Source organism: Cannabis sativa, chromosome 2 (genome assembly GCF_029168945.1).
Source record: "Cannabis sativa cultivar Pink pepper isolate KNU-18-1 chromosome 2, ASM2916894v1, whole genome shotgun sequence".
In the NCBI taxonomy this organism is placed as follows: Eukaryota; Viridiplantae; Streptophyta; class Magnoliopsida; order Rosales; family Cannabaceae; genus Cannabis; species Cannabis sativa.
This window is the reverse complement of record NC_083602.1, coordinates 5,778,246-5,789,418: the sequence shown is the minus strand read 5'-3', so window position 1 is coordinate 5,789,418 and position 11,173 is coordinate 5,778,246. Positions and strand designations below refer to the sequence as shown.

Sequence of the window (11,173 nt, the reverse complement as noted above, 5' to 3'; positions counted from 1 at the left end):
CCAATTTAAAGCATTATAATATTGATAAATAATGATTTAGATCTACTTATTGATTTGACAAAAAAAATGAATAAAAAAATTAATTGCAATATATACCATAAAAGGGTAAAAATATGAAGCTCCAAGAATGAAGCCTCACTGTCATCAATAACATCCAGGTCACTCCCTTTTGTCTTTGATTTTTTTGGTAGTTTCTTCACCTTGGCATCATCTTTCTCTATTTTGCAGCTTGTCGATCTGTTCTTCACTTTCCTGTTTCGACTTTCTTTCCAGCTCAGGATTTTGGTGTTTCGATTTCTTAGCCTTGACGTGATGTCTCTTCTCATAATTGTGAGAAGGAACTTCGGCTGCATTATCGTCTCTTGTTCCATCTTTTTTCCCCTTCACTTTCTAACAAAATCACTTGGACTATCTTGATCCAAGACCGAATCTTTAGAGTTCTTGCGGTTGACATGATCTCTCATTCCTTCTGTTTGAGTTTCTGGATCTTTGTCAGCGGCAACGGAAAAATCCAATTCATTCTTGGTGCATTTGTTCGTTGGTTTCGCATTGAACACATGCAAGTTTGGGAAAGTTTTTTGATCTGCAATAGAGTTGTTTTTGTAAGAATCAAGTTGACAAGGCAGGCATAGTACGTTGAAAAAGAGATGAAATAGTAAAAATAAAATAATGACTAGACCTTTTTCACTGATTTCTCATTGTCAGCAATAGGGTTCCCTTCGAAATTCAGATTTTTCAGGCTAACAAAAGATTTAAGGACCTGCAATTTCAGCAGGGAAAGTAATTCCAGAGTAAGATGTTTTTCCAAAAACTATACCATAAAGGGGAAAATACATAAATTGTATGTATATGAAGAAAGAATGCTCCAGCTTCAAATGTCAACCTTAACATCTGGTTATGTTGTGATAGCATTATATCCCAAATCTAAGTTCTGTGTATCCTTGTTGTATGCCAACTCAACTGGAAGACTCTGAACAGGGCACACACGTAAAGAAAGAGAATTAGGGACTCCATGATTAAAGAAAAAAATTCAGCCAAAAAGAAAAGACATGGAATGAAAGGTGGTAAATTCTTATAGTCTCGTGAGAAAAATAAAATAATTCATAATTTCAGAAAAGATAATTAGCAAACAGAAAATATACCTTGATATCATTATGAGACAATCTCAGCTCTTTTAGTTCAACACAAAACTCTGGCAATAAGAAAGAGAAAGATGGAAACAAGAAGAAGTTCAAGCTTTTCAACATTCGTTAAATATCAAGGAATATTGCCGAGATATACATTTGAATTAAGAAGTTAAAACCACACACCTTTGTCAAAGATTTTACAATTATCAAAGAGTCGCCAATTTCACCAGTTGGGTTTTTCAATAGAACTGCAAGACAATCCCCAAAAGAAGTTCACAATTATATTTCTAATCAATAACTAATTCAGATAATACTTCATCAAACGTTAGAGATAGGAAGACAGGAAGTGAAGGATATATGCAAAGAGACATCGAAGCACTGTTTCCACCATACATTATACCAAAACTTGGTCTGAGAGACCATCAATCTCACCCAACCCACTTATGCATTGTCATATCATCAATGATACTCTACTGTATCAACATCATTTAACACCACAAAAACCAGTTGATTTGTTTTAGTACTTTGAACGCCAAGGCGAATGCAAAGTTCTTAACCAAATAAGAGATGCTTCTAAAATGTTTTCAGGGTTCAAATTTTGTCATTAACTACAGATTGATTTTGCTATCATTACAGTAGGTATTTAATGTTTTACTCTCATTTCAAGAATAAGCAGAGAGAGAGAGAGAGAGAGAGAGAGAGAGAGAGAGAGAGAGAGAGAGAGAGAGAGAGAGAGCTAAAATGAATAACAGATAATGTATAGTAATACCAATCGTGTTCAATTCTTTCATTTGATCAAGCTGGCAAATTGAACTAATTTCATTATCTGCAAAGAGAAAAATGAGAAAATTATTGATGAGAAATGCGGCTAGAACAGAAAACCTATAAACCTTTACAAAACAGAGTTCAATACTTCTAAAAGCTCACCATTAAAAATTATTGCTCGTAAAGATGTAATTGATCAGGCCTCATTCATAGACTTAAGCTTATTCTTGCCTGCATTTAAGACCTGATTGACAAAAAGAAAACCAAGTCATCAAATCCAAATCTTATTTACCGTTAGATCATGAATGTTGAGAGAATATTACCAAAAAAAATTGTGCTCAGAACATTTAAGGATGGTAGAAACAGCAATATATGATATACTTAGTGGAATTTTGATACTATTACAATTTTCAAACGCTTCCACAAAAGTAACTGTAAAAATAAACAATATGAAAAAGACATGAAATGACATTCAAATTAATAGAGCCTATGTAAGTTGCAGCAGGTGAGTACAATAGCAAAAACACAGTCCATGGTACTTTTGTTAACTCATAATTCAATAATAAAAAGAGAGTAGAAAAAAATACCTCAAGTAGAATCACTTGTACTAAAAGCATAAGATATTAGGTGCTCACAATAGAACCAAACCAGAAAGAAACATTGAAGTGGCTTTAAAATCTTGGCTGATTACTCCTCAAGCCATAATAATCTTCTTCACTGATTACTCCTCAAGCCATTAAAGCAGCCACATCAGAAAGGTCTTCAGAGCCTGAGGTGTCAACAAGTAGATTGTCATCCAAATTACCATCCACAATCTTGATATTATCCTCATCTACCTTGACAACTTGGACATGCCGATTTAATATATGTACGGCTTTGGCCGGCATCAAACCCAAATCTTTCATCTTGATTAATTGGCCAATAATAGAATTAGAATGGTATGAACTACAGAAGAAACTACATAATCGGCTGAAATTACCATAGTTCAGTTCTATCCTTGCAGCAATCATTTCTTCTAGTATCCATTGTACCTTTCTGTTATCTTTCTCTTTACAGAAACCACAGAGCATTATATTATATGTATATACATTAGGAGCTATACCAACCTCCTTCATCTGGCTATACAATGACCAAACCTCTTCAGTTCTACCACCCCTTAAAAGTCCATGGATAGCCACCGTATATGATACAACATCAAGTGGGTAGCCATCTTCAACTACCTTCCTAAATGCTCTAATGGCTCCATGAGACTTCCCTGCTTTTATTAGCCCATCGACAACTATTGTATGGATATGAGGATCTTGAGTGTGGTAGTTCAGCAAAATCCAGTGGTACACATTAATAGCTTGGTCAATTCTTCTTGATCTACACAGCCCACTTAGTAAAGCCGCAAAAGTATACTCGTCTGGCTGTAAACCTCTGTCTTGCATATCGTCATACAACTTAATAGCAAGGCATGGAAACCCAGCCTTACAAAAGTAACTTAAAAGTGAGTTACATAACTTTTGGTCAGCTTCAACTACAAGTCCAGAGACTAACTTCAGCACAAGAGAAAACCTCCCAGATAAACATAATGGGGATAACAAAGAACAAAAAGTGTAACAATCTGGGGCTATTTTTCGTTTCAACATATCATCAAAAACATCAATGGCATCGTCATATCTCCCCAACTTTGTAAATCGGTCAAGTAGTACATTACAAAGAACCAAATCAGGACTGAACCCTCTAGATTCCATTAGGTGTAATATAATTAAAGCATCATTAACCATATTGGATTTCAAAAATCCTCTTATTAAACTTGTATATGTTACAACAGTAGGAGATAAACCAGCCCCAACCATCTTTCCTAACAATTCTATTGCCATATCAAATCTTCTCAGTCTACAAAACCCATCAATCAGTATACTCCAAATATTTATAGACACAGGGACTCCAAAAGCAATCATTAGACCCAATACTTGATATGCTTCAACTAACTTACCCACTTTACAAAAGCAACTTAATATCTTTTCATACGTCTCCAAATTCAGATAAAACCCCATTCGTAACATCTTCCTAAAAGTCTCTGTAACAAGAAACAATTCTTTCAAACTACACAAATTACACAATGCAATATTAAAGGTCAAAAAATTAGGGGCTTCAGTTTCCCTCCAAACTTTAATAGCTGACTCAACATGACCAGTTTTGAACAACACATCAATGATAGCATTGCGTGCAAATGTGTTTGGTGTAAAACCATTGCTAGACATTTCATCGAACACCTCAAGTACCAAATTATTCATCCCTCCATTCCAACAAATCCTCAACAAAAGCAAAAACGTACTAGCTTTAGCAAGAGACCCAATATTCTCCAGCTCCCAAACAATCCTTTTCACTGTTTTGTACCTTTCCACAAGACGGCTTACCACTCCAACCATATGCTCAATGGTTACTCTATCATGAAAAAAACTAGGCTTTTTGGCACACCACAAGAAGAAACTCAAGGAAATCAAATCAGATGAACAATTCAATAATGTGGAATGTACCGAACAATAACTTAGAGTAACTTTCCTCCCGTCGAGAAAATCTTCTCGATCAAGATTTTCCCTGAAAATTTTATGGGTAGTGTGAGTTGCACATACCTTTTGCGATGACAGGTAACGATTTGACATAAAGGGTAGCAATGAAAACATCATTTTTTGGGGTGCCTTCCATGAATGCCGCCACAACATTTTCTTTGCCCGGAAAGTTGAAAGCGACGGCATCCCCCTAAAATGGAGGATATATTGAAACGTAAAAAAAGAAGGAATAGCAGGATAAGGTGGTAGACTCCATTTTAGCAAACAAGAAAATATGGAGAAGTGAATGACACACCTCAGTCACAGAGACTCAGAGAGATTAAACTTAGCTGCAGAGAGACTGGGGAAGAAATGAAAACACAAAACGCAGGAATACCAATCGGGCCGGGTTGGGCCCGACCGGCATGGATCCGACCCTGCCCCAATACCTTTTTGGCACGATCTGGCCCGGTCCTACCACTTCATTTAGTCTGGCGGGTCAAGCCCAGCCCGGCCCGGCCAAAGCAGGTCAGTCCTGACCCGGCCTTTTATATATATTTTTATTATTATTAGTTTTAAAAAAAAAAAAAAATTCATTTGGTGATGATCAAAAGAATTGTTGGACTCATTACTAAAATTGCACATATTATTTAGCATCAACAGAAATTATATTAATAAAGTATTTGCATAAACCCTATCAAAAAATGAACCAAGTATAAAAAAAATATAACCTTGTTTTGATTAGTGAGATGAAATTTATGTTGGTTTGACACTTGACCAAATCAGATTAAACTATGGAAAAAAATTAAATTAGAATGAACTAAATTATATATGGGTTGTTGTTTTGGTATATATAAGATTCTTTTTAGGTGGGAACATCACTTTTACTCTCATAAGTGAAATTAGAATGAACTAAATTATATATGAGTTGTTGTTTTGGTATATATAATATATAAGATTTTTTTTAGGTGGGAGTATCACTTTTTTACTTTCATAAGTGTATTTTTTAAACCTTTAATTTTTAATCTGATAGTAATAGTTTGTTGTAGTTTATTTCGTTATTGGTGACCGAGGTTTTCGACAACCAATTAAATGAGATAATGATGAGAGCTTTGGAATAATTAATGCAGGTGGTTTTTACATGATTCGGGCATTAATGAGTCGTAGTCCACAAGTCTTTTGTATTAATGAGAGTTCTTATATAGAGAATGTTCTTGGTGAGTTCTCTCTCTCTTGTTTTTTCGATCGATCCCCCTTTCCATTTTGTTCAGGGGTATTTATAGAGTTTTGTAAGGATAACTAAAAAAGGATCACTTGTCTTTGAGTGCCAACAATGTATGTGCACAAGTTTCCAAGAGATATAAAATAGGGCATACATGACCTATGTCGCAGGTATCATAGGAATTTAGGTAAGAGTAATCTTTATCCTTCCTTGATTGATGTGATTTTTCATAATGGAGTCGTCACTAGCCCCTTGATTATCGTGTAATCGCCATAAACGAGGTTTACGCTATCTGTCATGTCCTCTTATGGGTGTTCCAAGATGTTTTTCCCATGCTGCATTAAATGCGAAGTGACTGTTCGAACAGGTTCTCCTTCTCCCGGAGAGGAGAGACATGCCTTATGTGCCTCTCCGGGGACTCACCCTCTGAAGTGCACTTGCCCGTCTATATATGACTTAGCTAAACTTGTGGTGAGGTGTCCTTGTAATCCACGTGTCATACGCAGCTGCGGCCACATATTTTGGAAAAAATCCAAGGCAACAGTTATCATGAAGTAGCACATATAGAATTATTATTTATTTATTTTTAACTCCTTTATTTTTTTTTTCTCTAAAATAATACATGATATGATCATAATTTTTTGCCAACTTTAATAGTATGATAATAAACTAGGCGAGTTGGGACTGGTATAGCTGGGTTCATGTGAAGATGGTGATGAGGTCGTGGTTCAAGTGAAGAAAAGTCGAGGATGATGATGAGATGTGAGTGAAGGTGGGCAGAGGGTTTTCTAAGCTCAGGGGTTCGGTGATAGTGGGAAAAGAAGAGAAGAGAACATTGGGGGTCTGATAATGGGCTTTTTGGCAAATAATGGTGGAGAAGAGTATATGGCTGCACGCGGGTCGGGTTTTTGGGTTTTTGGGGTTTCGGGTTCGGGTTTTTGGGCTTTGGGTCTTGGAAATGCACAACCGAACCCGATTTTCAAGTGTTCGGGTGTGTCGGGTATTGGGTCGGGCTTTTTCGGGTTGGGTGTAGTTGGGTTCTGGTCCTATTGGGTTGAGCCTGAATGTTTAATTTATGGACTGAAATGAAATTTAATTTTTAAAAATGCCCTTTTTTTATTTTTAACATTGTTTGGACTTTTTTTTATAATTAATATTTTTTGAGCTTGAATAGTAAATTAAATTTAGTTCATACCCAGTTAAAAAAATGGCATTCAATTCAAAACTTAAACTAAATTATTTGTAGTTGTAGTTCACAATTTATATAATAATTTATCAGAGATATACCAAAGAGAAAGTAAAGTTATTATCAGAGAATATGAGTTGTATTTCACAATTAAGTATATAATTTACAATATTTTTCACAATATTAGAAAAATACTCAAATTACAACCCTTTCATAATATTTTTCATCATATCCCATTATTGTGTTTTCAACACTACAGCTATTTTACTTATAAGAAAAAAAAAACACTATAACTATTAATCAAAATATATACATGAAAAAGAAAAGAAAAACTAGAACCAAAAGTGAATATTGTAGTTACTAAAATACTGTACACAAAATGAGTAACGAGAAATAGATTGACCACTAATGACCCCATGTTGAGGGGCCACGCCACGGGCCACCGATTCCAACTTCAACTTGGGGTGAGAGACTTAAGACAAAACCTGTACTTTGGGATTTGGCTTTCTTCGTCTTACTTGGGAAGGTTACTATGACACCTCCAGACTTGTCACCAAACTTCTTTTCCCTTTTGTAGTCGGGAACTTCTTCACCAACACTTGATAGAAGCTCCATGAATGAAGCCTCACTGTCATCAATAACATCCGGGTCACTCCCTTTTGTCTTTGATGTTTTTGGTAGTTTCTTCACCAAACTTCTTTCCAGATCAGGATTTTGGTGTCTCTCGTAACAAAATCACTTGGACTATCCTGATCCGCGACAGAATCTTTAGAGTTCTTGCGGTTGACATGTTTGAGTTTCTGGATCTTTGTCAGCAGCAACAGAAGAATCCAAGTCATTCTTGGTGCGTTGGTTCATTGGTTTCGCATTGAACACATGCAAGTTTGGGAATGTATTTTTGATCTGCAATAGAGTTGTTTTTGTAAGAATCAAGTTAACAAGGCACCATACGTTGAAACAGAGATGAAATAGTGAAAATAAGATGATGACTTGTACCTTCTTCACTGATATTTCACGGTCAGCGATTATATCCCAAATCTAAGTTCTGTATAACTGATGAAAATAGTGGTAAGAAATAGGAAGACAGGAAGTGAAGGATATATGCAAAGAGGCCACTTATGCATTGTCATATCATCAATGATACTCTACTGTATCAACATCATTGTCATAAGAAAGTATATTAAATGTTTACATATCAACAACACGAGTTAATAGAGCCTCATGTAAGTTGCAGCAGGTGAGTACAGTAGCAAAAACACAGTCCATAGTACTCTTGTTAACTCATAATTCAATAATAAAAACAGAGAAGAAAAAAATTCCTCAAGTAGAATCACTTGTACTAAAATCTCTTATGGCCAAATAACACAAAGCATAAGATATTAAGATCTCACAATAGAACCAACCAAACCAGAAAGAAACACTGAAGTGGCATTAATCAACATTGTTCAATCTAATCTGTTCAAACATTCATGAATACTTCCACATCGATCATTGCCATTTATTTTAACACTCTGTTGTAAAAAGGATGACTGAAAATTACAAGTGGAAAGCATAGCCAATAGGGGTGAACAATATTAAAGTAAAAAGCTACACTTACAGTGAACTGAGTAAGTGGTTCAATTCCTTTCAAGCTCTCCAATTTGTTCTCCGTGACTGATAACCATCTCAAATTTGTACACAGCTTCAAACCCTGAAATCAAACAGAAAGTACCCCTTTCATCTCAGTACTAGCTTACATAACTTTCACTCTACCACATAGAAATAAGGAGATTTGAATGACACACCTCAAGAGAAGTGAGATTGTTGAGCCAAGCCTCCTTAGGTCAAGCCTCTCAAACATTTTTGGCCTTTCCTCTCTCTCCAACCAAACACCTTTGATTCACAAAATAGCATTTTTGGCATGAAACATTCACTATTGTCATTACTTTACCCTCCAAATTACGTTGACTTTTTTTTATTCAATAGGATTTAATAAATCCAAAAGTACCAACTATGATCCAAAAGCATAGTAGCAGTATTTTTGTTTTGCATGTCTTGAAAAACGCACTGATCTTTAAGTCATAATTACCAATTAAGTCAACAAAACTAGTATTTATAATCACAAATCAAAATTGCTTACATTAAACTAGAGTGAAGCACAGCAAATTTCAAAGCCATAGAAAACACCAACATACTTTGTCAACTACTTTTCATCAGAGTCAAAACAGGTCAATCTTACCTTCTGAAATGTTTAATTAATCTAAAAGTACCAAGTATTATCCAAAAGCATAAAATATAGTAACAGTAAAAAAAAGGAAAAACTGATCATAATAAGTCCAAATCATCAATTAAGTCAAACAAAATAGTATTTATAACCATAATTCAAAATTGCTTGAAGAGGTCTTAGCTATATTACTTTACAAAAGATACTACTACATTAATCAGTAATATATGTATATATCCTATCTTATCTATATTCATATTCATATAAACTAGAGTGAGGCACTCAAATTTTTAAGCCATACAAAACACCAGCATACTTCCTCAACTCCTTTTGATCAGAGTCAAAACAGGTCAATCTCATCTTTTGAAAAGTCCTCCATGTGAGCAAACTATCCGAACCAGCCTGATGGCTCAACCCAACTTCCCTTACGATCTGCAATGTACTAGCCAGACTTTCCAAACCACCATACAGACCAGGAAAAAAACCCATCATGTACTTCATGTCATACACATTTTGACCAAAGAAGTGGCTCACGAGATATAGAAAATCAGGCAAAAAGTGAGGAAGGAAACAACCAGTAAGAATCTTTACCAAATACCCAAAATCATAGGCACTGTGGAAGGTAATCCATGTAATATCTCTGTTGAACACGAGCCTATAGTGGTACATCAGATTAGCAAAGTGGGCAGAGTTGATTCCGTGGGTGAGATTTCTCTCGAAATCTATCCCCTGTTTCTTTAACAAATCTATAGAATCTAGTGCGCACCTATGGCGGTTTATGTCGAAATCACAGAAGTTAAATTGCCAAACCACCGATGTTTGGCCGCCGAGGTCAGGAAAGTTACCGTCGGAATCGGTAAGGGTGAGACCCAATTGGATGAGATTGAGAATATCCACATTCTGTTTGATCAGTCGGTACTGATCAATGGGGTGAATTTTGTAATGGCGATTGGGGATTGTTGGAGGTCGAAATACACAGCCTGGAAACTCAGTATCGAATGAAATGTAACGATAACGATCGTGAATCAATTTCCCGATCAGTTGAAACTCTTCAAGGAGATTTTCTCTCCATACCTCTCGGATGACTACTTGAGTGATTGCTGTCGCTATTGCCATTGAAGAGAGCTAGTGTAAGAAAACGAAGAACTATGTAGAGAGAGAAAGAGCTGTAGCTGTAATCGTAAGGAGCTCTAGTGTAAGAAAACGAAGAAGAAGAAGGATGTAGAGAGAGAAATAGCCGTTGCTGTAATGGTAAGGAGGGAAGTTGTATTTAAAGGTTGGATTTTGAATTCGTGACCATCAAGTTTAATGAGAAGAAATGTACTTAGCGTTTCCCTTTTTGTTTCCCGCCACTTAAATTACTCCACGTCATCATATTTTGCCAGCACATATTTAACGGATACTTACCAAAACTTCGTTTGTTTGAGCATTAATTGATTTACAGAATCAATATATATAAAATCCTATCCTTCCCAAAGTACTCTCCCTTATCCCAATTAATACTCTCTAGTGAGTTTGTTAATAAATACAGATAATTTGCTTTTTTTTTCTTTAACCCAAATTTTATATACTGTAAAATAAAAATAAAAATGTAGTATATACTGTAAAATAAAAATTAAAAATTATATAGTATTACTAAATATAAGTGTTATGTATCGAGGAGAGAGAGAAATTGGAGTGACTGGGTTGCTTGTGGCTGAGAGGGATTTTTTAGGTTAATTTTTTAAATATTTTTTGCGATTTTTATAATTTTATTTACATAAAATACGGCGTTTTGATGTAATTTTATGTTACTCTTCTTAATTTTTGATTGATTTTTCATTATTTGTATGTTATTTTTTAATATTATTTTGATATTGTCTGAATGTTATTTTTCTGTTACTTTTATGTACTTTTTTTTTGTTATTTTTATAGTACACCGTAAAAATATATATAAAAAAAAAAAAAAAACTCACGTAAAAAAATGTAAAATTTTTACAAAAAATAATACTTTATGTAATTATCTCATTTTTTTAGAGTTATGTGTAATGTATCGTGTGTTATGTAAAATATGAAAAATTAAATAACTTTACCAGGTTTGCGAGTAGGTTCAAGTCCAACACGAAACTCAATGATCTAAAAAATCAAACTCAA

The 11,173-nt window shown here is 34.9% G+C and overlaps 2 protein-coding genes and 1 long non-coding RNA gene across 7 annotated transcripts; all 3 read right to left on the bottom strand.

Annotated features, from left to right (window-relative positions):
• Window positions 1-790, bottom strand: LOC133034681 (uncharacterized). Its single transcript, XR_009686073.1, has 2 exons — window positions 680-790; window positions 1-583 (listed from the first exon to the last, which is right to left on the bottom strand). It is a non-coding gene; the product is annotated as an uncharacterized LOC133034681 (long non-coding RNA).
• A 711-nt stretch (window positions 791-1,501) lies between these two features.
• On the bottom strand, window positions 1,502-4,933 carry LOC115720905 (putative pentatricopeptide repeat-containing protein At1g16830). Of its 5 annotated transcripts, none has more exons than XM_030650114.2 (3): window positions 4,746-4,933; window positions 2,055-4,640; window positions 1,502-1,953 (listed from the first exon to the last, which is right to left on the bottom strand). In XM_030650114.2, the coding sequence occupies exon 2, from the start codon at window positions 4,634-4,636 to the stop codon at window positions 2,621-2,623; it is 2,016 nt and encodes a 671-aa protein (XP_030505974.2). In that variant the 5' UTR covers window positions 4,637-4,640; window positions 4,746-4,933; the 3' UTR covers window positions 1,502-1,953; window positions 2,055-2,620. The 5 variants fall into 5 exon arrangements, with proteins under 5 accessions (XP_030505974.2, XP_030505972.2, XP_030505970.2 ...); XM_030650112.2 differs by having other exon boundaries at window positions 2,055-2,136; window positions 2,216-4,932; XM_030650110.2 differs by having other exon boundaries at window positions 2,055-2,324; window positions 2,480-4,932.
• Window positions 4,934-6,936: 2,003 nt separating this feature from the next.
• LOC115721067 (probable CCR4-associated factor 1 homolog 11) lies at window positions 6,937-10,813 on the bottom strand. The gene is made up of 4 exons (XM_061109985.1): window positions 8,622-10,813; window positions 8,435-8,527; window positions 7,834-7,890; window positions 6,937-7,740 (listed from the first exon to the last, which is right to left on the bottom strand). Exon 1 carries the CDS (start codon window positions 10,154-10,156, stop codon window positions 9,323-9,325), a length of 834 nt encoding a protein of 277 aa, XP_060965968.1. The 5' UTR covers window positions 10,157-10,813; the 3' UTR covers window positions 6,937-7,740; window positions 7,834-7,890; window positions 8,435-8,527; window positions 8,622-9,322.
• Between the last annotated feature and the right edge of the window lie 360 nt (window positions 10,814-11,173).